General features: G+C 41.7%; 1 protein-coding gene across 2 annotated transcripts in view; it reads right to left on the reverse strand.

Moving 5' to 3' along the window:
- Positions 1 to 4814: 4814 nt before the first annotated feature.
- The window catches only part of CREB5 (cAMP responsive element binding protein 5), a 241857-nt gene continuing 220991 nt past the window's right edge, over positions 4815 to 25680 (reverse strand). For both annotated transcript variants that reach the window (XM_065752488.1, XM_065752489.1), the window contains 4 exons: positions 12718 to 13041; positions 7836 to 8063; positions 7124 to 7232; positions 4815 to 6161 (listed from right to left, as the gene is read on the reverse strand). In XM_065752488.1, the coding sequence (XP_065608560.1) occupies positions 5998 to 6161; positions 7124 to 7232; positions 7836 to 8063; positions 12718 to 13041 (825 nt within the window). In that variant the 3' untranslated portion in view covers positions 4815 to 5997. The remainder of the gene's footprint in view (positions 6162 to 7123; positions 7233 to 7835; positions 8064 to 12717; positions 13042 to 25680) is intronic.

Here is a 25680-nt window from a genome sequence, read left to right on the forward strand (position 1 = left end):
ATCGCTACCCAGTGTTTAAACTGAGCCGTTACGGACTGAAGTACATAGCTCACCAACATGGGCTGGGAAACACTCGGGTTCAGGTTATAGAGTTCTTGGCAAAAGCTCTCAGTGGCAGTAATGTTCGCTCTGAAGAGCGAGCACACCTTGCATGCAAAATGTTTTGTCTTTTGGAAGCGTGGTAGAGGCTGTCTCTGGTATCTCTGCAACCCCAGCGGAGGGATGGATTTCTCTGGAATTTCCTAGAAACCAGCAAGGAAAACATTTCCCTTCAGACCTACTATCAGCCCTGCCCCATCCCCGTCCTTTCTTTTCTGACACTGCTGTGGTTGCTGGAAAGGCAGAATGAGCTTACAGTCTTCATTCAGAAAACTGCTGCACAGATTTTAGCCAAAAAGAGATTCGGGTCTCGTAGTCTCACAACATGAGCTGACACGCTGTTCTGGGGGGGTCGGGAGAAGTTCCACCCAGGGAAACTTAGCATAAGTAACATTTAATTTGCATTAATACAGAACTGGAGATCCTGAATACCAGGTATTACACATCAGCCTAAATATAGCAAGTTGCAATTATTGATTCCAGTCCAAAGAGAGCCTGGGAAAGGATCAGATTTCCACTTAGCGAATCAATCTTTTTTGTGAGTGTATGCGAACACTGACATTTTTGGCCTCACAGAGTTTTAAGATTTGCTATAAAGTAGTTCTGAAAGCTACGTAAAACCAACGGTGAGCAATTTAGCTCTAAGTGTAAAGCCACTGATAAAACTGAGATAACTGTAAGCTCTGAAAAAATGCTACTGATATAAACAGTCTCTTTTGTCTTTGCAGTAAGGTGATGACTTCAGGTGATGAAACAACTAATGATTTTTTTTGGTGTTTAGACCACTCAAGATTTTATTGCTTTTGTTTGTCCTTAGAAGTTTTTAGTCTCTTTTCTTATTTTTTTTAAAGGTGCTGTCCCTAGTCAAGTTATAAGGCAACATATTTTATTGATTTAGACTTTTAATACACAGTATGGCCACTGTTATCACTGCAGCGTCACAGCTACCGTGGGTTGGACAACAGTCAAAGTGCATTATCATGCACAACAGAGCCAGTCTCCTGACCTTATGCTATACAGGACACTTTGGTTCTCAGGATGAGAGATTATAAACGTAGCTTAGATGCTGCCTCACACACTTTGCATAATTAAACATTTATATGCTATCATGAAGAGGGTGTAAAGTGTAAGTCACACTGCAGACATGGTTGTTTTCAGCTTCTCCGTTTGGGCAGGTGTGAGAGACAAGTTGTAGACATGCCACCAGTGAAAGCATATAAATGTATCTGGTGCAAACGTCTTACAAGATAATTATAAATGACTTAACAAGGGAGAGCAAGAAGGAGAGCGAGAGCTAAAGTGCAATTTTAAAAGAATATAAATAATTGAAATGTAGAAATAAGGAACTAATTAGTTGGAACTGGTTTTGTTTTATAGGCACAGTTTAGTTTTCATGTCTACAGATCAATCTTTTTTTCCTCTTCCCCCTTCAGTATCTTTATCTGATGCATAATGGAGTTTCAATGGTCTACATCTAAGGAACACTGCTTAGTAAGAGGACAGAAGAAGCAATGATAAGGCAATATAGTGCAACTCACTATGTGATATTAGAAGAGAAACAAGAATAGGGTTAGATCTTCCACGGTGATGTATGTAATCAGTATCTAAAAAAAAAATGGAGAAAAAAAAAGGCTTTCCAGTTATATGTTGACCCATGCTTTCTAAAACGAGAGAGCATCTTTTCCAATACAAAGGAAACAACTGAAGGTTCGTAATTTGTTTTGCTGTTACTAAAAAAAAAAACAAAAACAAAACAACAACAATAAAAAATAGCAGATGCTGCTTTAAGGAAAACATTTAATTCTAGGAATTTCTGTACAACTGACCTCAGCAAACTTTTCCATCTTAGATGGATGTCTTCTGCCTTGAGGCCCCAAAAGATTAAGATGCACACACACCTAGAGCACTTTATTGCAAAACTAATATTGTAACTTTAAAGGAAAAAAATAAAAAATAAAAACAAAACCAAACAGATTCTGTACAAGAATACTGTTCAAATGGAATGTGTTAAAATAACATTTATTAATAAATACTTTATAAAATTCTATGTGAATACTAAATTAATAGATTCCTGTTTTAAAATTGCTTTGGTCCTCATGAGTTTTCATAAATTCACTCTATATGCTTTTAAAAAAAAAGTATTAGCTGCTAAAAAGCACATTTTGCCTAAACTAAAAGGCTAGTTTTAAACACTAAATATTGTCGCTTAAAAAAATATGAATTCTCAAAAGTTGGGCATTTAACAACAGTTATAGCTGGCTTGTTAGTTAATAGGACGGAGTCAGTTAACACATGAAATCCACACGCACTGAGGCACTGAACCATTGACTTTCCACTATTCAGAACATGGGCAGCATACACTTAGCTTCGTAGCAGGAATTAGCTCCAAACAGCACAGAATTCTCCACAAATCATCCTCATCGTCCTTATAAAACACACCATGATAGCACACAAACTACTTGTCTCCCACAGGCAGTGTCATGAATATGGCTTGCATAAGTTGACCCAGGGAAGGGGCTGGGGGAGAAGGAGCTGGATCACAGCATAGTTTCTTTCTGATAGAAGTATTGCAATTGTCCGTGGCTGAGATTTCCAACGTACTTCCGCTGTCACGCAACGAGAAACGTCATCCCCAGAAATATCTTTGAGGTGAGCAGGCTCCTTCCCGGTGAAGGAAGCCTGTGCCGAGCAAAGCTGAGCAGGGGAGCTCCCCACCAAGTCCCTGGCGGTGGGACGGAGCCCAGAGTCTGCCAACGGGCTGGGCTTGAGAGGCAGGAGAAAAGCACATCAGAGTCCAGCAGCAGCTGGTGGAAAAGCAGGGTTTCTCCTTGAACGAAAGAGCGTGGGAAGCGCGGTGCTGAGAGGAAGGCCGCAGCGGGGCAGAGGGGCAGGGGCCCGTCCTGCAGCCTCTCCTCAGGCTGCCCCAGCACACAGCCAGCTGAAGGCCTGGGGAGAGGCTGCAGGGTCCCTGCCCTGCAAAACAAGAGCATTTTAAGGTGAAGGTGAATCTGATGAGCGATATAAGGTGCCTGGCAGGGTTGGTCCTTTTACTGACAGAGCTGATATAAATATGCTGCGTGGTGGCTTGGCCTGTGAACCTGTGACAGAGTTACAAGAAGCAATAGCAAATAGCTTTTCATCCTTTACTTATTTCCACATCGCTAGCAATGATTATACCTAAAGGCCAATAGTATAGAGAGGAGACATTTCATTGTAGTTACACATTTAGGCCAACATGTGTGGTTGGCTTGCCTAGTTAGCATTAAAAAAAGAAATAATTGAGCTATATATAATACACATCAGTCAAACTGTCAAGTTGCTGAATTTAACAAAACTTAGGCAAGGTTTTTGTATTTTTTTTTTGCTTTTTTTTTTTTCCTTTTTAATGTAGAGGCTTTCAGTTTAACAGCTAAATATTTTAATTGAGGAGACTGAATAAAATGAAGCTAAACCGTAATTCTAGTGCAGTGCAGCTCAACTGGGTATTCTAACATCATCAACTACTTAGATTTTTATTTTTTAACTTATTTAAGTGCTACCCATATGAAGGGAAAGTTTGCAAATTAACCCTGTGGTGGCATTTTGTTTTTCACAGTAAATGATGACAGTCAGACACAGGGGAAAGGATTGTTTTGTCTTTTACATCGCAGATATTCAGCTGGAACATTTTGCTCAACTGCATAGTCGAAAGAAGATCCTTTGGGAGCCATGATCAAGCAAAAACACTTAGCTATTACAACTGGAGATTAGAAAAAAAAATTATAGATTCAGTATTTAAAACACTTTAAAAGTATATGTTTGTCTAAAATATAATAAAAATCCTTTACATTTGTATTTTTTCTTAATTTTCTTTTGGTTCTTAGACTATATAATCAAGTCAAGATTTACACTGTACATTAAAAATCTTTGTTTGAAGGTATTTGCATAAATGGAAAGAGAGTTGCTCAAGAATACTGATAAAAAAAGTTAGTCACCAAGATAAGAACTAATTCAGGAACGATCCTCACAATTTTGCTTTTCCTTCCAAAAGGGCCCTGCTCCTGACAGTGCCTCTCACTTCACTTGTTTAGCTCTCTTTCCTGCTCTGAGAAGAGCCACCCTACTAAAACCCATGACTCCTCTCACAACCAAGAAACAGCAGCTGAGGACAAGAACCTCGCTTCAGAATGAAGCGCGTTCTGGGCTGAAGTGTTTGCTATGAATAGCATGAATTATCGTTTACTATTAAAGATGCAGTTTGAAATGTTTGAACGTTCATCAACAATTCAGAGCCTGGTCCTGCTCCCTCAAGCAGATGAAGGAGGTGTCGCCACTGCCAGCCTTGAGAGCAAAACCAGGTCCCAGGATATTGAAAGGCAGCGTAATTAACTGGCATCATCTCCCTCTGATTCCCCCATCAATCACTACTACCACTCTGGGATGCAAATCCGTTGTGCTGAGGGGCAGGCACATAGTCCAAACAAAAACCTTAATTGTAGCATAAAGCCCCTTTACAGACACTCTTTGCAGGACTGAATTTTATCCAGTGACTGCAGTGGAATTTGCCATTCTTGCAGCATTTCTCAGTGGCTGTGCACTTTATAAAAAAATGTTTAGTGTCATTATGAGACAATTCCTTACTGCTGTAAACTGGAGTAAGTGCCATAACAGCCAGTGAAGCTCCACTGATGTCTGCCAGCTCAGAGCCAGTCCGTGTACATCCAGGGGGATGCCCTGGTAATTAAAAGTGGCATTTTTCCAACTGGTCAGAATGGTTACGCTGATTTATTTTTCATTTATAGCCTGTGAAATCTGAGGCTGTTAGCTTTTGGTGCTAGAACAATGTAAGCAGGTTAGGGAACAGAACTTTTCTGAATTATATACTACATGGATTTGCAATGTTAACGACTGGCAGTGCTAAAGAATTGCTGTAATTCTCAGGTGTTACTTGCTATGCCTGCACTGTGCCACAGCCATTTACCTCAGCAGCTTATACGGCTCCTAGAATCAACACAGCTGGCTTTCAATCTTGCTTCACCTGCACTGCTTTCGCCTTTCCCTGTTTATTAAAAGCACTAAATCAGGAGCATTTCTATTTTTCAAAACAGAAAAAGCTAGGTGCGGCCCAGCTGTGGGTGAAGAGCTAATGAAAGCAGCAGCTGTGCTGGCAGTTTTCAGGTAGGCTTGAAGTTTTTACTTGTTCATCACTGTTCTCTGAGGAGGGGGGGAGAATAGGGAGGAAAGAAGAAGAGAAGGGGAGAGGGCTCAGGAAGGGAGAAGAGAGTTGTGAGAATAACTCAAGGACAAAATAGGCAGGGTGGGAGAGAGCTGGAGAAGGTCAGCTGGGCAAAAGGACATGTTACTGGGGTTTGGGTTTGTTCTGATAGCCACATACTGTGTAACAGCGTTGAAAGAGGCTCTGGTTACAAGATGAGGTTCTGGTGATAGCACAATTCTAACTCATTTTTTATGATGCTGTCAGCAGATGCCCTCTCTCTGTATTTATAGCCTAATTACTCCTAGTTACCTACATATGACTCTGTTTAATACTTTTCATGCCTCACATTGGCTAACAAGCTGCAGTTTGACACAACTCCGTACTTCTGAGGCTTCAGGCTATATTGGTGAGAAGAAAACGTGACTATGTACAGAGACAGTTAGGTTTATAAACAAGTAACTGGTACCAAAAAAACTGGAGAAAGCACCAAAGCATTTCTCAAGCTGATAGCATATTAATTGCATAACTCCCTTTTATGTAACTAAGTATAAAAGATATTTTAATAACTATAAAAATGAAAGCCGGAGTCTTTCAAGAACTGAGGAATCTTCCAGGCTTGAGTTACGGTCAAAAATGTCCTTAGCACAGAGGACGTTTTGATACGCTACCACATTCCCCTAGCAGTTTCTGCTCCACTAGTTTTAAAGGATTGGGTTGATGTCTGTTCTGTGGCTGGCGAGCTGGGTGAGAGTGGAGCTGCCCACAACGTCGCTGACGGAGGAGGAGGTGGTGATAGTGTTGTGCTGGATGACTTGCTGCTGGGAGCACACCGGGACCGGGCTTGCAGGAGGACTGCTCTCAGGACCTGGGAAAGGATGAAGGACAGAGTGCACATTCAATCACCTGATGGTAACCCAGCGTTAGGAGCTAGCACCTTGAAAAAACACCAATGCCTTAGCAGCTATGAAACCAACACCTAGTACAAAGTCCAGTATCCTTACAAAGCCTAAATTCTCTATTTGCTCCAGCAGAAATCAAAATTACAGTGTGGTGCACTGCATCACAGAAAATCTAATTCGAGCAACAGTTGATAGGCATGTAATGCAATTATGTTTTTTTTCTTTGAGTACTGTTAAAGAGACAGATGCACAGTAATGCAGACGAGACAGAAGTGGGCTCTATTTTAAGGGAATGCTGCAATCTAGCAAATATTAACCCAAAGGCTCTTCCGAGCCTCTAGAGACAAGCAAAGAATGTGTCCATAAATTACCATACTTGTAAAATGCACCAGCTAGACAGAATTGATTCAATGTCTGCATCAGATGTGATTTAAAAAAGAAAAGAAAAAGCAAGATAAGAGTTAAAAAGAACAAACCTTGAGAACCTGCTCCGCGCTTGGTCTGCGCCACAGTCAGAGCACAGTACCGTTTTCGCTGGAGGGGGCTGTAATGCTTTCCTTTATAACTTCCCTTTGGAGAGTTATGTTATTGTGCTGGCAGCGCTGTGCCCAGGAGGACTCTTGCAGGTCTGGAGCTCTCAGTTCCATGGGGATCCTCCACATGGGAGCCAGCATCCATCCGTGTGCATCGCCTTGCGGGGTGGAGGGACAGGGAGGGACCAGCAGCGCTGGGCTGGGTGCGAACTGTGGCTTTTTGGGTTTTAAGCATGGCTGGTTAAATAGGGGCAGGAGATGGGACGGCTTGGATGATGTTTGAGAAGAGAGGTTCATGTTGTAATATGGCCAAGAAGGGATTCTGAAGGGAAGAACTAGAAACTGTGTTTTCCTGTGGGTGGTGTGGAGACAGAGTAAGCATACTAGCTACTTACTTAGATATCCTTGTGATTCTTTCTGCATGGCTGTTATCGGACAGTCTTTATGCGTTAACAACAACTGTTTCAGCTGTGCTACCTCATTTTTCAGCATGGAGACCTCATTCTAGAAGAGAAAGAGGGAGTTTGGTTTGCCACAAATCTTAAAATGCATTGCTACACAAAGTTGAAATCGAAGAACACAGAAAATGCTCCAGAACTTTGCAATAATGTCCTTGACATTGTTTTATAAAATAGTATTTTGAGGGCAACTTGGCTCCCAGATTTCATGCCATAAGCTGACATGCAAACTAACTTCTGGGCACACTGTAAGAAGGGCTCCACTCCTCTGCTTTTAATGTCAAATTTGTATTCATTCTCTTCCCTTCAATTTATGGTTCCATCTCACTGGCTTTGAGTTAGGGCTTAGCTACGTGCCCTGCTCTGAAGAAGTCTTTTATAGCCAAGGTAATGGCACTTAAAAAGAAAACAAAACAGCGACAAGAAAAGAAAATAAATACAGCTCTGTTTAGTGAAGGCTTCTAATCCCAAGACAGCTTTTTCCTGGCTTATCCTACTAAAATGAAATTATTCCTCTAATTGGAGCACAGACGCCTCGATTAACCGCCTTTGATAGTGCCGTGCTCCCACGCAGTGGAGGTTGTGCTGGGGCAGCAGCGAGCACAAAGAGGGCCTCTGTGTCCTCGGGGGCACAGACAGTGGCTCGCACCTGAAGCTGCATGTTTGTCTGGGTGAGTTCTTCTGCTTTCTTTTCCAGTGACATCACCCAGACCTTCCTCTTCTGTCTGCAGCGTGTGGCAGCGGCTCGGTTCCTCTCCAGAAATTTCCTCCTCCTCTCATCGGGGTCTTCATCCACCACCCTTCTCCGGCGGCCTCCAGTGGGCTGCGGCGGCTGTATCGTCTGCGTGGGCTGCATTTGCTGTGCGGCCGGTGAAACCTATAAACAGAGGATTGACATGGCAATGGGTGGGGGAAAGGAAGAGGGAGGGAGGCTGAGGCCTGGGCAGCATCTCCTGCAGTTGCTTGGTTGGATGGCGGGCTGGGAGAGGCACGCGTTGAAAGACACCGCCAGATGCCACTAATGTTAACTGCTGGCACAGGGCTGTGTTGGTTGAAGGGGAGATTTTTTCTAAACGATTCTCTGAATATTAGTAGGAAAAATATTTTTCCCTTACAGCTAGTTATTAAAAACTTTTCACTTAGGTACTTTCCCTGCCACCATCTATTTCAAAGATGAAATGTCATGTTTCTCTCAGCAACCCTTTTAATCAAAGTGGACCATAGGATCCACTCCTTTCTTCTTCGTTTGGTTTTTTCTTTTTTGGTAATTGCTTCCAAAATTTGAGGACATTTCTTTTACACATGCTCTTCTACCTCTCCTCAGTGTCTGATAGCCTCTAGTGAAGGGAGATACAAGTGCTCTGCCATCTGAGTGCATCCAGGAGGCTATGGGCAAGGGTGGTAGAGCCAGGAGACTTTGATGCCCATGAGATGGAGCCAGAATAAAGGATTTAGGTGTTGACACACACATGGGTTTTGAAGGGAGGCTGGTATCCCATGGAGGCATCCTCCTTCCCAGGCATTTCTATTTGCCCTCTTTTTTGATCATAGAATCAGCATGGTTGGAAAAGACTCTAAGATCATCCAGTTCAATCCACCCATCACCAGTATTTCCCACTATACCATATCCCTCAATACAACTTCTAAATGTTTCTTGAGCACATGCTATATTGCTTTGTATTATTATTTATTTGACAGCAATCATGAAAACCACTCCCAACCCCTCTGCTGTGAAAAAATGGAAGAGCACATATGTATACCTTTTCAAGTGAAGGAGAGTATCAGTCTTGCTCCCAAAATTAACTTGCCTATGTCCTTACAGAGGAAGTTTGTGATGGAGCTAGCTCCCACCAGACTGTGTTCTGACTTTTCTGGATGAAATACTCACCTATGTGCTGGTAAGGAATGAGTATCAGACTTCATGTACAGTGCTTCTAAAAGCAATAGGTGCTGCCTGGGAATAGCCAGACTGCTTTCCTGCCTCACCATGGTGCCCAGGCCCTTGTGCTTTGGCTTTTGCTGGGGGTTTGGACCTGATTGCTGGAGCACAGCTGGAGACACTTGTGCTACTCCTGCTATTCCTACACCAGTTGGGTCTGGAACAGTCCAGAAACCTGAATTGTTGACTCAAAATTAACCTTGCTTTTCTGGCAAAGGCCCAAACCTCCAAGGTGCTTCCTTTTGACTTCAGGGAGAGGACGTACTCAGTGCTTTGTCAGATGGAGTCCTGAATTTCAACTGCAGCAATTAACATTTGTTTGCTTAACACATCGTCTGTCTCAATTAAAATGATACTATCATCTTGCAAGGTTGCTTTTCTGTCTAGAATCTCACTATAAACTTTGAAGAAGAGCTTGCTCCTTTTCCCAGCTATCTTGTGTCAGTTAGAGTGGCAATTTTATGTATAATTATACTGTGCATCTGATAATGCTTTTCGCATAAAGCCAAATTTATTCTCAGCTTTCTGTTGCACAGTCAGGTAATTTCTCTTCTGTAGGAGCAGAAAAAGACAAAATCAACAAACCTCTAAAACTAGGTAAGCCACCCTGCACCTTCTACCTGATTCTTAAAATTTTAGCTTGTATGAAGTCCTCTCATTTGCAATTAGAACTTCCAATCCTCTGCTGACATGGAGGTGTAGCTGTGTTACGGCCCCCATCCATTCCACAGGAGATGGCCACCAAGGGATACAAGCTGCCCTCTGTTCTCTGGGGCTGAGCATAATAGCTCAGTCCTGAAATCTGTTAGAATATATCTAAGTAACTGTCTAAGCATAATTCTCTAATAAACTTCCCCACCCTGCCTATGGACATACACACTCAAGTAAGAAAGAAAAGGAACACATATTAAAATTAAAGTTAATTACCTTTTATATAATGCCTATTGTATGTCCATAATCAAGACAAATGTAGGACAGGTAAGAAAATGAAAGATCTCAAAGCCTTCTTTACTGAAACTATCTCACTGCTAAGTTAGATATGAAGAAGTGTTAATGTGACCAAAATGGCAATAATAGTGTCAAATTTTGCACTAGCTGAAGCAACACAGTTACAGCTCGGTTAAATATCTCTTTTTCAGAAACACATGTATTAGAAGGTTATTTCTACTCTTAGCCTTGATCTAATGCTCATCTCTACTCTTTGCACCATACCACAGAATTAATACCCAGCCATTCATCCTGCCAGAACATAGCTCATTGGGGATCAAAGTGATCGGTGAAAAGCATGAAATGAATGCTGACATTACAGAATGGTGTGGGGTGAAATAATAAAATTTATGTCATTGGAACACATGGCCCACAGCAACGTGGACCATGCTGCTGCTTGGTGGATGGCTTAGAACCAAAGAATCTGTCTCGGAAGAATAAGGAGGTTAACAGCTAGTAAAATTCACCATAAAATCAACATCTGCTGGAGCAATCTGATCCCCGAAGAGGCCAATACCACGGAGATTACAGATAAGCTTAAAAACAATAATTATGTTTATTACTCAGCAAACTCTTATTTTCTTCCCATGTGTCTATTCAGAAATCACTTCTGTCTTTGCACACGAGAAGAGGCAGGCAGCAAAAGCTCTGGTATCTGGGGAAGCAGATGAACCCAGGGGTCCTACTCAGATCCATCAGCCACTGCCTCCATCCGCGGCCTCTTGGTGACACTTACACCTCTGGTCAAGGCGAAGACCTACTTCATCCCTACTGGGACCCGTTGCCCCAGTAAAGCAAAGCTCATGTGACCGTGAAGGCTCTGCTCCAGAGACTCAGAGGTGCTGGGACATGTCTGACACAGCTTTGTTGCTGCCAGTTGGCCTGCCTGCCCCAGTGCTTGCCTGCAAGACTTTTGGGTACCTGGCTAACAGGGAATGCAAAGCACAAGGAACCTAGGCTGTTCCAACCAGAATGACTCAAAAATGGCTCCAGGAGCACAGAAGTTAAGAAGGAAAGGCAGATAGCACATTAGCTCATTGACTGGTGCCTTATCCTTAAAACTGTGAGATTTCACCTGTTGCCTTTATCTCATGTATGTGCTTACTCTCTCATTGATCTCCTAGAGAGCCATCAGCTTACTTTTGGGTTCTGTGTTATGAGATAATGTCTTTTTATTGGAGTTTTTAAACAACTCCAAGGAAAATAACTCATTAACAGATGGGAAAATAATTGAATTCACAAAGTAAAAACTGAACTAAACTAACGAAAGCTCTGGACATCTTCTCACAGGGGAGTCTGCTGATCTCTTATTTAGACTGTTTCTCTAAAGCTGACAATTCATTTTACATTAGCAAATGCTTTGGGGAAATGCCATGTGCTTGCAGTCTCTGCAATAATAAAGCTAGATGTTAGTAAATAGTTAATGTTGTGGGACACTGGGATGTCAGCCAAATCCTCTCATTTTCTTTAATGTTTCTAAGAGCTTGTCTGAAAGGTATTTGCAAGCAATGCAATACTTCACAGACTGAAATTCTTATGGCTGGCTCATTGTTCTCATTGTATGTACTATCCACTACGTAAGGTGTGCACCTTACATTTGCTCCCCAGACCTGACATGCTACATTCACTGTCCCAAGTTTTACTGTTCTTGTGCAATCTCCCTGATGAAGAAGCTTATCATCTAAAGCATTAGTAGAATTCCTCCTAAACTAACCTAATGAAGTCCTTGCTCAGTTTATCAGTTCAAGAAACATTTCAGATATTGAATTATCCAAACTGTGGAAACAATGTACCTGGTCCAAAAGTGGAGACCTTCATCTTAGTCAGTGAAGATCTGCATTGATTTAATACCATCTGAATCCAGTTCAGAACTCCCTTCCTAGTTTAAATCTCTCTCCTTGAAATGACTTCATTGTCTCTTTCTCCTGACGTAACATCTGTCCACTACTGCCTACACTCTTACCTAATTATACACCACAGCTAAGAGCTGCAATCCCCTTCACAAGATCTGGAATCCTATTTCTCCTCCTTTAAGCGAGTGTACCTTAAAACTATCTATCTCTACTATCTGCAGTCTAGACAGGAAATAAATATGCCACTGAGTTCAGTGAGGTTGTTTACATATCACACACACGCGCACATATATGCATTCTTTTGAGTATGCATACATGTGGCCATTTTACTTCACTAAAGATTGTGCCATCTATTTCCGTAGATAGAACATATACAACTCTAAATCTTGGCCTGTGAAGATTGGGTTCAAGCACATTGTTCTACGTATATAATACCACAGAATCATAATATACTTTTTCCATAAAAGAATAATGTGGCAATTTGCAGAGATCAGAGTACTGGAAAACCTTAGAGCTCCTGCTTAAGTAAGATATTATAAGTGCCTAGAATATTAAGTAGCAAAATAAGTTGTTGATTCACACTCCTTTCTTAATGAAATCTATGCTTCTTTGCCACCAGTAGCCAGCATTTATAAGTAGCTGGAGGAGCTTGGATCTAATCTGATGTTTGCAAGAAGAAGCAACACAGGCATGAGACTTTTACTCCACATTAACAGCAAAACTCAGAGATGCAGCATGGCATAAAGGTCTACCTGTGCTTGTCCACCCGAGTGCAGCGGTGGGTGCGGCGAGGTCTGGTGATGTGCCGGGTGTGCGTGAAGGTGCGAGTGGGAGTGGTGGTGGGGGTGATTCTGCTGGTGATGAGGCTGAGGATGAGGATGGTGCGCTGGGTGCTGGTGCTGGTGGGGGTAGGAGTGGTGAGGTGGCAGTGCCTGGTGTTGATGAGGATGTGAGTGCATATGATGGTGTGGCGTCTGGTCCTGCCGCGAGCTCATCATTTCCATCATGTGGCCCATGGTGTTCATATTCCCGTTGGACATGGCGGCAGGGTGATGAGTCAGTGCTGCCTTCAATCTCTGGAACACAGCAAGAAAGAAAATTTATTTCTGGAGTTCAGAGCATTCAGAATAATATTTCTGCTGTTGTAGAAATGGTACCTTATGTTTAGAGATTTTTTTTTTCTTTTTGTTCCCTTGATAAAACACATCTTATTTCAGTTTGAGAAAGAACATATTCTTGGGCTTTAATCTAATTTTCCACTGTAAGTATGTAGAGATGTAAACATCTGTACTGAAACTTAACAGTTGCAAATTTCCTACTGTGCTGCTGAAGAGAAATAACTTGATTTCCTCCTTTTCTGTTTCACTAGCTCAGTATCCTTAGTTTCATCAAGCTGTTATTCTTTTCATTTTAAAAAGAAAGGTCTGATTAAATTAATGGCGAAACAAAGTCCAATATTTAGTTCCCCTCTCCTTTTTACTACAGATTTTATTTAAAACACCAGTGATAAATATATTGCATTGACATGTGTTTTTAAAGTTTATGTTTGAAGTACTCTACGGTTGTATTAGCACACAATCTGTGCTGTTTCTTTTTTCACCGGAAATACAAGATGTTATCACATATAAACTTTTTTCTCCTCATGCTTTGTTGGGTCCTGGAGCTGTGACCAGGACAATACTCTCCTTAATGTCAATAGGATTCTGTCACAAAACACCACCAAAGAGCAATGGGAAGGGCTGCTAGATTTTGAGCTATTAGGTAGGGTCCTTGTGTACCAAGATGATAAAGAACTGAAATACAGAGGAAAAAACCCTTCAGCACAGTTGCAGGGTCACCTCAAGGCTGTGAATTATACCAGAATATAGCCACCTTACTGATGTAATCATACCCTTCTGACTACTGAAATTGCCAGAGTTTTAGATGAGTGTGCTAAAGGTAGAGCCTGACAGGTGTCAGCAAGGAGAAGGACTCCTTTCTAACACAGAAAAACTTCCTTCACACCCACGACTCCATGTCTTGCTCAATGTACATCATTCTTTTCAGACAGACACCCAAGATCTCTGTTCACTTTGAATAAGCCAATGCACACTTGCTTAACTCTCACTAATGCAAGTAATTAGTCAGCAGAAAATAGCAGGAACAAATGGAAAGAAAGAGTTCCATGGTATTACCTGATGCCAGACTAGTGTGTTCTGAATAAGCCATGAACAAGCTCATAACTCATTTTCCAGCTAGACAATGTAATGAAAAGGAGACATCTCATCATTAAGAGATGTCAAAGCCAGCAAGAAATGGTAGTGGTATAAGGAACAGGGGTGTGCATTTCCTTGTGGCAACCATTATGGGTCAGAGATAACAGTCAGAAGATCCTACAGCCAGTGTGGATAACTCTTGACAGATGACAGAGTAATCACTATATTGAACTGCATTTTGGTTTTGTCTTTAAAGCAAAACCCACTTGGCAGGAAACACAGAATCTGTACACAAGAATTTCAATTGAAATAACATCTGTCTGTGCAAATCTACTGCAAGTTTGCAGGTAAAGGACCCTATGTTCAAAGTTGCTACCCTTTTCTTTTTGTATATTTGTATACCCTTTCTTATTTGCACATGGAAGTCAAATACAAACACATTCTTAAATAATAATTATATATATATATTTTTTTTTTTGAGGAAAAAAAGAGAGAAGTTTAGAAGGAAAAAAAAAAAGAACAGTATCAATTAAAAATATTATCCCAGAATCTCTGTATCCCAAGTGTTTTTTGCAGATTTTATCAAGGTCAGTCCACTGTGGCATTCTAATAGATTCACTGATCCAAATTTGGTAGCTTGTTTCACTAACTATCAACTGGCTGAATAAGACTTAAAAAAAAAAAAAGAAAACGTGTACTTTGTAAGACATATCCATGTCTCAGTTTGTATTAATGAAAACTAGACTGCTGACTTAACAGAAGTTTCTTCTCAGAAAGCCTATCAAATTATTGCTACACTATGGCACCTTACAATCTTCTTAAACTGATGCAATTACAGCAGCAAAGTTAAGTATCTCTTACCGTACTGCTGAGCACTTATTCCTTAAGTCCAAACTGAGCCCAGCCTAACATCCACAGCAGTAATCTGCCCTGGATATAAAATGAAAGACTTGAGTAGTTGTCATCCTTCATATTTCCGAATTCAACTGCAACCCTGGTTATTGCCAAACAGCTCTTCACAATGCTCCAGGTATCAGGTGTTACCCAGTGATGTGTTCAGAAAAATGCATAAAACAACACATGAATCAGCTAAGTCACTCTGCACATCATTCCCCTTAAAATTGATCACGACCTTTATTGTGAGGCTGAAGCAGCACTCAGCTCTAAGCCAAAGCATCATTGAAAACCGCTGTAACTTCGTTTTCTCAATCACAATGCAAAACCAGTCTCCTGACAGCCAGCATTTTCCAAAGGATGAACAGCTAACAAAATCTACCAATGCTGACTTGTCAAAAGGCTCTGAAACCAAACTGCAGCACTGCAGCACGCTGCATTCTAAACTGCAGGCTTTCAAAGAAAAAAAAGAAAAAAAAAAGAAAAAAGAAAAAAAACCTCTTTTTTTTTTTTTTCAGCTGTAACAACTGTGGCTTACTAGTGTGGCGCGACTTCAAGGAGGATAAATTATTTTGTTTTCTTTCCACAGTCCCTTCTACCACATCCATTTATTTGAGACAGCAAATCAAGAGAGACAGTGAGAGGTCTGACGTGCAGCTGGTTTCAGTCAATAGGGGTCATTTCCATTTGGTCTGTGTATTTTACAAGCTCCTTGTTCACTGTTCCCAACGGGAGGGTGGGCCAGCTGCCCTGGATCAGAGTCCTGGTCAGAAACCAGCTATCTACCTCACCCTGTCCCAGCACAGCAGCAGCCATCACCCGACCTTCATGTCCCTGTAGCTTAGTGCTTAGATCAGCTCTGCAGCAGTGAGCCTGGCATGCACATGCACCCAGGGCAGCATTTATCTTTCATTACTGAGTTGCTGCTGCCAATCAGAAACATTTGGGGAACTGTAAACATTTTTTTTAATTCAGTCTTCAGTGAGATCAATTGGTTTTGATGTTTTAGTTAGAGCACAGGGGGAAAAAAATCACCAGAACTTAGCGAGCGCTTTGCACTGGGTATATGTAGAGCTGGAAGGGAAGGCTGCATTTTTGTTATTGTTCTTTTTTATGTGTGCTAATTGCAAACAGCTGTTTTACTGTAGTGTCAAATAAATCTAGGATGAAATTATAACCCAGGAGCAAATCCTGTGGATGTTCAGGTTTTTGGGAAGTGTGCCACTGACCGCACTGGGGCCTGGGGACACTCAGCAGCACATGTCATGGAGCCAAACGGAGAACTCATCACTCAGATCTACTGTCACCAAAAAGCAAAACTTCTGCTAACCTCAGTGACAATATTTCTTAGGACCCAGTCCTCTTCACGCCTTTCTAAAGTATGGTCTTAAAAAATCCCATCAGCATGGAGTTCCCAAGGCAACAAGGAATACAGGTACTCATCAATCTTTGGGCCCCAGCTGATTTTTTTTTTTTAATTATTATTTGATCAAACTGGCACATCAAACCAACATCAGTTACAGCAGATTTCCACCTGATCATGGCGTTTCCATTCATGATGGTCACAGGCAGAGACAAGATGAGAAACCTTCTCACAGAGCACAGTCTGCTTTGCCTCTGGTCAAGCAAACAAAGCAAATTCCCTTTTGATCCTACAGGAAGCCAGAAGCACATGAACTCTCACATTCTGTGTTTAGGAGGAAATGGAAACAATGGATAATATTGCCCCACAGGTATGAATATAGTGTTCCCTGTGCTATTGCTCGTGGTAATGTACTTAACTGACACATTTAGTTTGAAGCCATCCCACTGTATATCATATAAAGTTAACACCTCAAATAAGCTATCATTGAACTGGAAATATTGTTTTCTGGAAACAGCTTGTTCTGATCCTAAAACCTGACATTATGGTGCAGTGAACTGCTTGGTGTCTCTCTCCGTATAAACATTAACCACAATATATTTGTGGCCTGCCAAAAACAGGCTTCGGGAATTTCAGATCGTGAATGAAAAAGAATATCAGCTCTCCAAACACTCCTGCAATTCAACATCTTGCTGTTTTTGTAATACTGCTTGAACATGACATGTATTTCAGGGTTGTCTTAGTTTTAGCCTCACTTCTTTCTCCAAAATTGCTAGAGAAAATTACCAGGATTATTTCAATTTGTTAGAAGAAAAAAGAAGATAATTAGAACTGTTATTTTGGAGGTTGCTTTTCCCACAACTCAAATCACTTGGGGAGTTTCACATTTATATAAATACTTATAACATTTTTAACAAGTTCTATTTAGAGTACAACAGACTATAAATATTACAGTATATGCCATAAGATATATATATGAAAATAAACTAAAACTTCCTCCCATTTATTTCTTTGTGGGGAACCAAAAATTTCTCCCCCAGTTTTATAGATGTTCTTACTTGAGTGTTCTGCATTGGACAATAAACTATTATATCATCCAGATGAATTTTATGTTGGGACAGACGTGAGACCTGGTTTTGAATAGGATTGAATTGTTCTGAACAAGTATGCAACCCTGCACTCAGGAAAGCCTCTCTTCCCCTTCTAGCCTCCATGCCCAAATCCTGCTGAAATGGAGACAAGACCAGCTGTAGTATCAGCTTAATGTCTGGTATATTTGTATCAGGAGATTTTATCAGGTCCCTGAAGTCAGATGGAATATAATCTCAAAGATATTTTCTTGCGCTAGTTAGTGGCTGCGATCCTGGTCCCTATTATACAGGGATGCAGTAAGTTCCTTGCAGGGAAGAGACTAGAGAAGGATGGGAAATCAGAACAATACAGACATAAACATCCCTACACTCCTGCAATTAGGTAGTAACCCCAAGGTGAAAATCTTGATTAGCCCAGCTTTATGGCAAGAGTCCCATAGACTTCAGCGACACCAATATTGTTTTCTCATTTGTGACAGTTCAAGTTTTCTTTTTACACCAGTTCTCAAACCCAAGATGAATACGCGGAGTTGAGCTGGTAGCAGCTAAAGCCAAGAACAGAACATCACTCAGCATATGCCATGGCATCACACTGCATTTGATCCTTTCTTCAATGACGGTGATGAGAGAACTTACGTGTAAATGTCACTCTAGTCTTTTATAGCTGGCTGCTTACAAACACTTCACAGTGTCAATAAGAGAAACCACTGTTCCCAAATGTTCCACTTGCGTTCGTAAAAGCAAATTGGAGGCGATTTATCTCCACCCAGTAAGTGAACTGCAGATACTCAGGACCGCATTTCAGAGACCGGTGATTAGAAAGTCTCCGATGCCACATTAACTGCTTGCTCCTTCATTTCTCCTGCAATAAAATCAAGTCCTGCATTCTGACTGAGAGAGGAGTGAGAGGTGTGTGAAGGACATGAAATCCAGAACTGAAGTGACACGTTGCACTAATGAAAAGAGAAAAGGGGGATGCATTTAATTCACAACTTGCTGGTAAATAGTGCCAAACTGCTAATCTTCTAATTATTTTCACGTTGCTTGGCAAATCTGAATTGTACTTTTCCTTTCTTTTGTGCTTTCTTGCCCACTTAGTCAGATTTTGTAACAGCACTAACAATGGATCGTCATCAAGACTTCAGCACAACTTAGCTTCTAACAAAAACAACAAATTTTCTCCCTTGTCCTTCCAAATACAAACAGAATTAAACCTCAGCAGAAAGCAGTGAGAAGCAACTGCAAACAATCAAAGTGACAATAAAACTAATAGACATCATGCTGCTCGAGGACAGGTCAGATGTAAGAGCTGCTGTGCTCAGAGGAGTCTGGCTTTCCAGTGACATCAAAACAAGTGACACCATTTCAGACCAGTGCTAGTTTTAAATTATAGAATACAGGTTGCAACTAGAGTGGCCCAGATGTTCTTGGCCAGAACTGACATCTTCTCGTGATGGCATTTCTTTGAGAATGGAAGTGGCTCAGGAACAGCAGGAAACACAAGCAAATTCACATCCTATCTCTACCTAGAAGTCTTCTTCTCTGAATCTCAAAGCAACTTAACAAGGAGATAAACATCACTATCCCAGTGCAACGCACCACCTTCATATGGATGAACAGTAGAAAATGCTAAATTCTCCATGCCTATTCTACATGTATGTTACTGATCAAATAAACTGTAAGCAAGACAGAAAATACACTGAAAATACCATTTGCGCTTCTCACTATATACGACTTTTTGCATGAATCATTTCTCAGTGTAGTGTTAAACAACTGGGTTTGATTTGCACAGGAGTCAGGAAATGTACAGTTCAAAAAATCAAACCCCTTATTCCCACAAAGTCTAAGTCAACCCCTGCATTTGTATCCATGACAAGGGATATTTAATTATGTAATCACACAACAGACGGCAAAATGATTTATTACTGGCAAATGGTGTCATATAATTTCAACACACAATACCAATGAAAGGATCCAAAAAATACAACCAGTTTCTGTCTCATTTCCCGTCTATGTGCCAGAGTCCAGAAGTGAAGTTGCTACTTAGCTGCTACCTACCCCTGGAGAGGCAGGTTTCTGAATGCAGAACGCCTGACACTGGGGATTATTTCTTTTGTATTCTTTTGTATTCCCATATCATGCCTGCCAAGTTATCACCTGTAGAAAACACAGAAAAGGAGGTGGCAATAAAATTGTTCAGTGTTACACTCTGCAAAGAAGTGGCAAAACTGGGGGTCAAGGGAACCTGAATTTGTAGTGTCCAGATGTGTCCTGTAATGCCCATATTACAGTGTATTCTAGAGCTGAAAACAGCAAACCTTTCTCCACACTGGATGTGAAATACTCAGGCAAAGTCTCAGACCAGGGGCTAGAGCTCATGTCTTCCTCGCTCCTCCAAGCAAAGTCTATATCCAGGTTTCTAAAACCATGTTCACATCTTCTAGTTCAATGAAAGCAGGAAGTGCTCGCTCAGTGCTCATACTGCTATATATATCTTGCTTGAACACATAATGAACGCTTATGAATGTATTAAATGAGAAAAGTGGGAACTGAATTCAGAGGAAGTTTGGGATTTGACTACACAAGCCAGATACAGAGCAAAGCTTCAAATCAGAGCACTCTTTAACATTGAGAACAACGCTGTAGGTTTGGGCATTTTAATCCGTACTCAAAGATCAGAGTGGATTAGCACTGTAAAAATTCCTCTCAGCAGAATACTTCTCAGAAGCCTCAAGACCCCTAACAAGAGTTATTTTGGTTTCTTGCAGAGGATGCAAGCTGCTTGCTTGCTTTTTCCCTCTTACAGGCATAATATACACACCAACGACATGAGAAAGGCAGGTTCAAAGTCTTTCTCTGTCTGAAGATTTCTGAACTTTCATCACCCACCTCTCACCAAGACTGATTATGATTAAGTCATTCATATTCAAAGAAAAATGCCATCCAAGTATATAAAACTTGGGTTGTTTTTTTTTTTCTTTTCCTTCACTAGTGTGATTTTGAATCGTTTTTCCTGGATTAAACCCAGTACATTTAAAGGGCTACTAGCAAGCCAGAAATGGGATACATGTGCAGTTAAAAGTGCTTTGATTTCATCCCAGATGTTCAGTGCTCAAGGGCATACACACACACACACACACACACACACACAGAGTAATCCAGAGACTGAGTATAGGCTATGATCTGATCTGCAGATTTTGCTTCAAGATTATACCAACCATACTCTGAAATGTAAAACCAAAGGCCTGACCACTTACAGTCATTAGGGATCCCAGGGCACTTTGTGAAAGAGTATTGATGTTCATTAGCCTATTGGCCTGACTGGAGAATTCAGTGCAGGTAATTAGGCTTGGTTTCATTGCCACTTACTTTCAGATGAAGTTATTTTTCCCTATGATTTCTAAAATTAAGTAATGCCTGAAACATTTTTTCAAGCATTCCTGGATTTTTTCTGAAGAAAAGACTAGAATTTAAGGTACAGAATAGTGACATATAAAATGAGAATATGTTTAAAGGTTATTTCACACTTTTCTAAAGCTGAGTTCCAGCATTTGTTGAAAAAGGGGGAGAATGAGAGGAGAGGGGAGGAGAGGGGGAGAAGAAGAGAGGAGAAGAGAGGATTAGAAAGTATAATCTATGACAAGAGTTATCTGCAAGAATATAATGAATATTCAGCACTGAATGTATCAGTGTTGATATGTACTGTTCTTTCACAACCTCATGCAAGGTCTCTCATGTTTTCCTACCTTTCCCAGTGCTCTTCCCCTGACCTCAGCCACTAGACTGCTGCTCTCCACCATGCCCCACTTATTCTCCATCCATAATGCCATCTCTCTCTCTTTGTGTGCAGCTCAAGTTGCTGCCTTATTTTTCACTACCAGGCATAGATCAGCTGCTTTTAAGCAGTTGCATCTGAGTCAGAGACACTGAGTTTCAAGGCTACCTGAGGCTCCAGAACGAGGAGATTCTCAACTCAACTACTCAAGGAACATCTCAGCTCTGCACCAGCTAGATATTCTGTATGTTTTTGTTGTTGCTTTTTTTTTTTAGTGTTTTTAACATTTTAGCACAGCTACTGCGTAAAATGTTCTTTTTATTGGAAAAAAAAGCATGGCAGCGGTTTATGCTAATAGGTTCTACTTTATGTTTGATGAGGGTAGCAATATATCCCAGAAATCTTTCATTGCTCAGCTGAAGAGCAATGACTTATTAAAACACAGTATTTCAGCCTCTCACTCTCTTCTGTTCCGTAGTATTACTCTTTGGCACTACTACTTTTCAGAGCAATGTGTCAGAGCAAACTGAAAAACAGCCTTTTCAGGGGAAGGGAAGGATGCCATCTGCTTGGTAAGCCATTGACTCATCCAGCTGTTTCTGGACAGTTGGTTGCTGGTCTGGGCTGTCCTACAGCACTCACCACAAGACGCAGAACAAATTTCCATGGGTCAGGGGCCTGGCTAGACTCACAGCTGTGGTGGCGGAACAGGGAGCAGGATCTCCTTTCCAGCACTAAGTGACAGGTACAGAGAGCATCCTGCCTAGCAAAGACACTCAACAAGTGTCTCCTGCAGATCCAGACACCTTCCCATGCACAAGTTACCTGCCAGAAGCAATGGCCAGGAGCAGAGGGACAGGTAATGTGGGTTCACAGAGCTGAACTCCCATCCTTTCTCACTGTCCTCCTCAGCGCAGCCAAGTATTTAAAAAGCACATCAAACTGCTCCTGCTATTGCTCTACCTTCCTTTTAAAATATTTCTTGTGTATGTGTAATGGGCACAGGAGAAAGGCATAAATACCGTCCTGTTTTGGTGCTTAACACATCTTCCTGTCTCCTCTGCCAGCCTTGCCAGCAGCATTATCCATCTTCCTGACACCACCATTGTCTGATTCATTTGACTTATGCACCAGAAAAAAAAAAGTCATGTTCCGAACAAGATCACAGCGCTGTGATCTCATTCGCATCTCAGTCTCCTCAGTGACTGCACTTCACAGTGCCTCTCAGCTCTCAGTTTCTCAGGGGCTCATGAGTTTTCCAGCTTTCTTATTGCAAACTTTATGGAAGAGAAATCACTGAGCCCACGTGTCCCATTATTTCCCTCTCGTTTGAAATGAAATAAGCCTCATGCCCTCCCCACTTTGTGAAATTCGGGTATGACTAAGTTCCCCCTTTTGGCTGGCACGCCAACAAGTCCGTTTAGGACTTACAGCTGTCTGGTCTCCTCATGGGTAACCACACCTTTCATTACTCTCTGGGTGCTATGTCAGTCTCGGCTGCAGGAATTTACATCTCAGGGTTGGCTGGAGATGGCTGTGTTCTGGCAGATGGGGCACGGACACCCACCCCAGACATGTGTGCTGCCAGCAGGAGGATGGAGCTGGGGCACCCTGCTCCCTCCAGTGCATACCTGTGTGTGCAAACCACTTCCCCCCTGCTCCTTTAACATATCCCACAGTGTCCATCTCTCCTGCCCACTAAGCAGTGGGATTTTCAGCATGCCACCACTGCATGCAGCCCTAATAACCCACTAGTGGTGTGGCCACATGAGCTCCTGTCTCACAGCTACTTCTCCCTAGAGATCTGCCAAAGAGTGAAAGACCAAGCAAGAAGAGGATGGAGACTGACCAATCCAGGGACTTGGAGGGACTGGAGGAAAGGAAATAGGGAGAAGATTTGGAAAGTGGAGGTAAAAATAGCTCATTTTTTCTCTGCGGTTAAAGCAGTATCAGATAATTCATCACATTTTGGTGGCACTCCAGCTGGCAGGGAAAAGAGCTATCTTTTTATTAATCCAATTAGCCTGCTTATTTATCAACAGAGTCCTGGAAGGTGCCATCAGAGGCTGCACTGTGCTGATCTCAGGCTGTGGGCTGGTGAGCTGGGAGGAGGCCTGTGTGGGAGCATGTCACCCTGATGGCCCCGGGCAGAGCTCACCACCACTCTGTTCAGGCCACAGAATTTAACAGCATACATCTTGTTCACCAGTGAATGCACAGGGAAGGCAAAGAGGGAAACAGAAGGGACAAACAGAGCCATCCTTGAACTGGCACAGAAACGCTGCTAAGGATCCAGATACAGACGTTGAAAAAAATGCTGCTTAGAGATACCTGACCTGAAGTGTTTCCAGCAACACCAAATAATGAAAAACCCAGGACAGTAGAGTGCAGATTCCCAACAAGCTAACCCCCCTCTCAGTCCTAGAAACTGCAGAGCTTAATTTCTGCATGATTTCAATGCTATCATAAATAGCGTTTATTTTTCTCTTGCTGCCTCTATAAAACGTCAGACTTCCTTCCCTGTCACACATAAACACACAATTACAACATAGATGTGCTGGCTTCCAGCTTAGCCTTTAAAAGACAGTGTGCAGTTTTCCATTCAGACAAATGACTGCTCACAAGGCTAGAGGGTCTCCTTGGAATAAGGACAGGATGTAGACACACTCAAATACTGCTGCCATCACAGCATTTAAAGAAAATTTGGGTTTTGTTTTCTTTCTTTTTGCTTTATTTAAGTTTCTTCAGAGACATTCTTTCCCTTTCTAAAATGAGACAGGATGTTCCAAGCCAGGGCACCCTATCAAACCGAGATGGCAGTGAACATTTTAACAGAGATGAGCTCATGGGAGCCTTTAACAAAGGGTTCCCTCGAAATGCATACCCTCCACCCCCCAGCCCCATGGCCAAGTTTGCCTTTCAGCCTCTCCTGCCAATGATTAGCTTGACATTCTGAATTGAGATCCTGCCTGACAGATGACTCCACTCCCACTGATAGTTTAGGCCACATATCAACATTTTATAAATTCTTAATTTTCTCACTGCAGCCATATTGAACAGTTTTGTGCAAATGAGGCTTATAATTACCCAGATAAATCAGTCCTATGCGGTATTTCTTAGGATCTTTCTCAATTTTGTCCCTGGAGGATTGGATCCCATCTGCTTCACTACATTCAGGCTAATTGAAGGGCACTGACTTTTCCAAATGGATTCATTAATTACCCCAGCCAGATTCTCTGTGGGGTTCTTCATTCAATGGGTGACACTTCAGCTGTACCATACCATCCACCCATGTTTAGCAATGCTGCTCTGAGTCTCAGTTACAAGCTAAAACATTTGCAGATGCATTGGCAGGAACCGTCCTGGCCTTAACTGTACAATGTTACAAAACGAATGTGATTCTGTTTCCCCTTTGCTTCTAATTTAATATTCATTCAGCATCTATAAATAATGTAACCACGACTGTTTCAATATGTTTTACTCCTTGCCATCATAAATATAAGCAACCGTCACAAAAAAAATTAGAAACCATAAGTGTACAGGTCTTGCTTTGCCAAGAGCAGAAAAAGAATAGAAACAAACGCTTACTGCCATGTCGCAGAAAATCTGCTGTGTGGCAGCATAAGATGAAATTAAACTATTAAACTTCAATAAAAAGCTGTCCTGAGTAATTCTGGGCCTGAGCTGATTTTATTCAGTACAGCAGCAGCCTGGGTTTTCAATAAACTCACGTGCAATCCTACAGCTCCATCAAACATCATGCAACCAACCAAGAAAAATAAAGAGCCATGTAGCAAAGAACTAACATATGTGAGGAAGGTGGCGGCCACCATCTTCAGATACAAGCATTCTGTTTTGTAACAAGCAAAAATGAACCTCCCTGCAGTCACAGAGCCTGATTCCCTGCTGGAAGGTTTCTCAGCCTTCCTTAATAGTAGGCACAATTTCCTGCCACTTAAAATATTTTATATTCTGAGAACTTGGTTTGTTAATTCAGGTCTGTGAGGCAATAGGCCTGGAAATCGGTGACACAATCTGCAGTGATTAAACAATAATACTTCATGCTTTCCAGGAATCCCAAAGCATTTTGTAAACATTGGACCCAGCCACAGAGGCTGACTGGTCTCTGCATGGGTCCATGCCCCAGCACTCTGAGCTGGTGTAAAGATGAAATTCCTGGGCAGCTCCCCGCTTGTCACTAAATGTGGCGTGAGACCCAGTTTATAGATTAGCAAACTAAAACTCTGAGATTGCCTCAATATTATATAAACCCATAGCAGCAGAGCCAGAAACCCAGTCCAAGAGCTGACTCGCTTACAAACAGGGAATAGCCCTGCTCACTTTAACTCTCCCTTGCCTATGGTATTGTGAGCACCCAGGATGCAGTAACAATCTGC

The sequence above is a fragment of the Cyrtonyx montezumae genome, unplaced genomic scaffold (genome assembly GCF_038088225.1).
Source record: "Cyrtonyx montezumae isolate F1298 unplaced genomic scaffold, pur_monq_1.0 scaffold_8, whole genome shotgun sequence".
Lineage (NCBI taxonomy): Eukaryota > Metazoa > Chordata > Aves > Galliformes > Odontophoridae > Cyrtonyx > Cyrtonyx montezumae.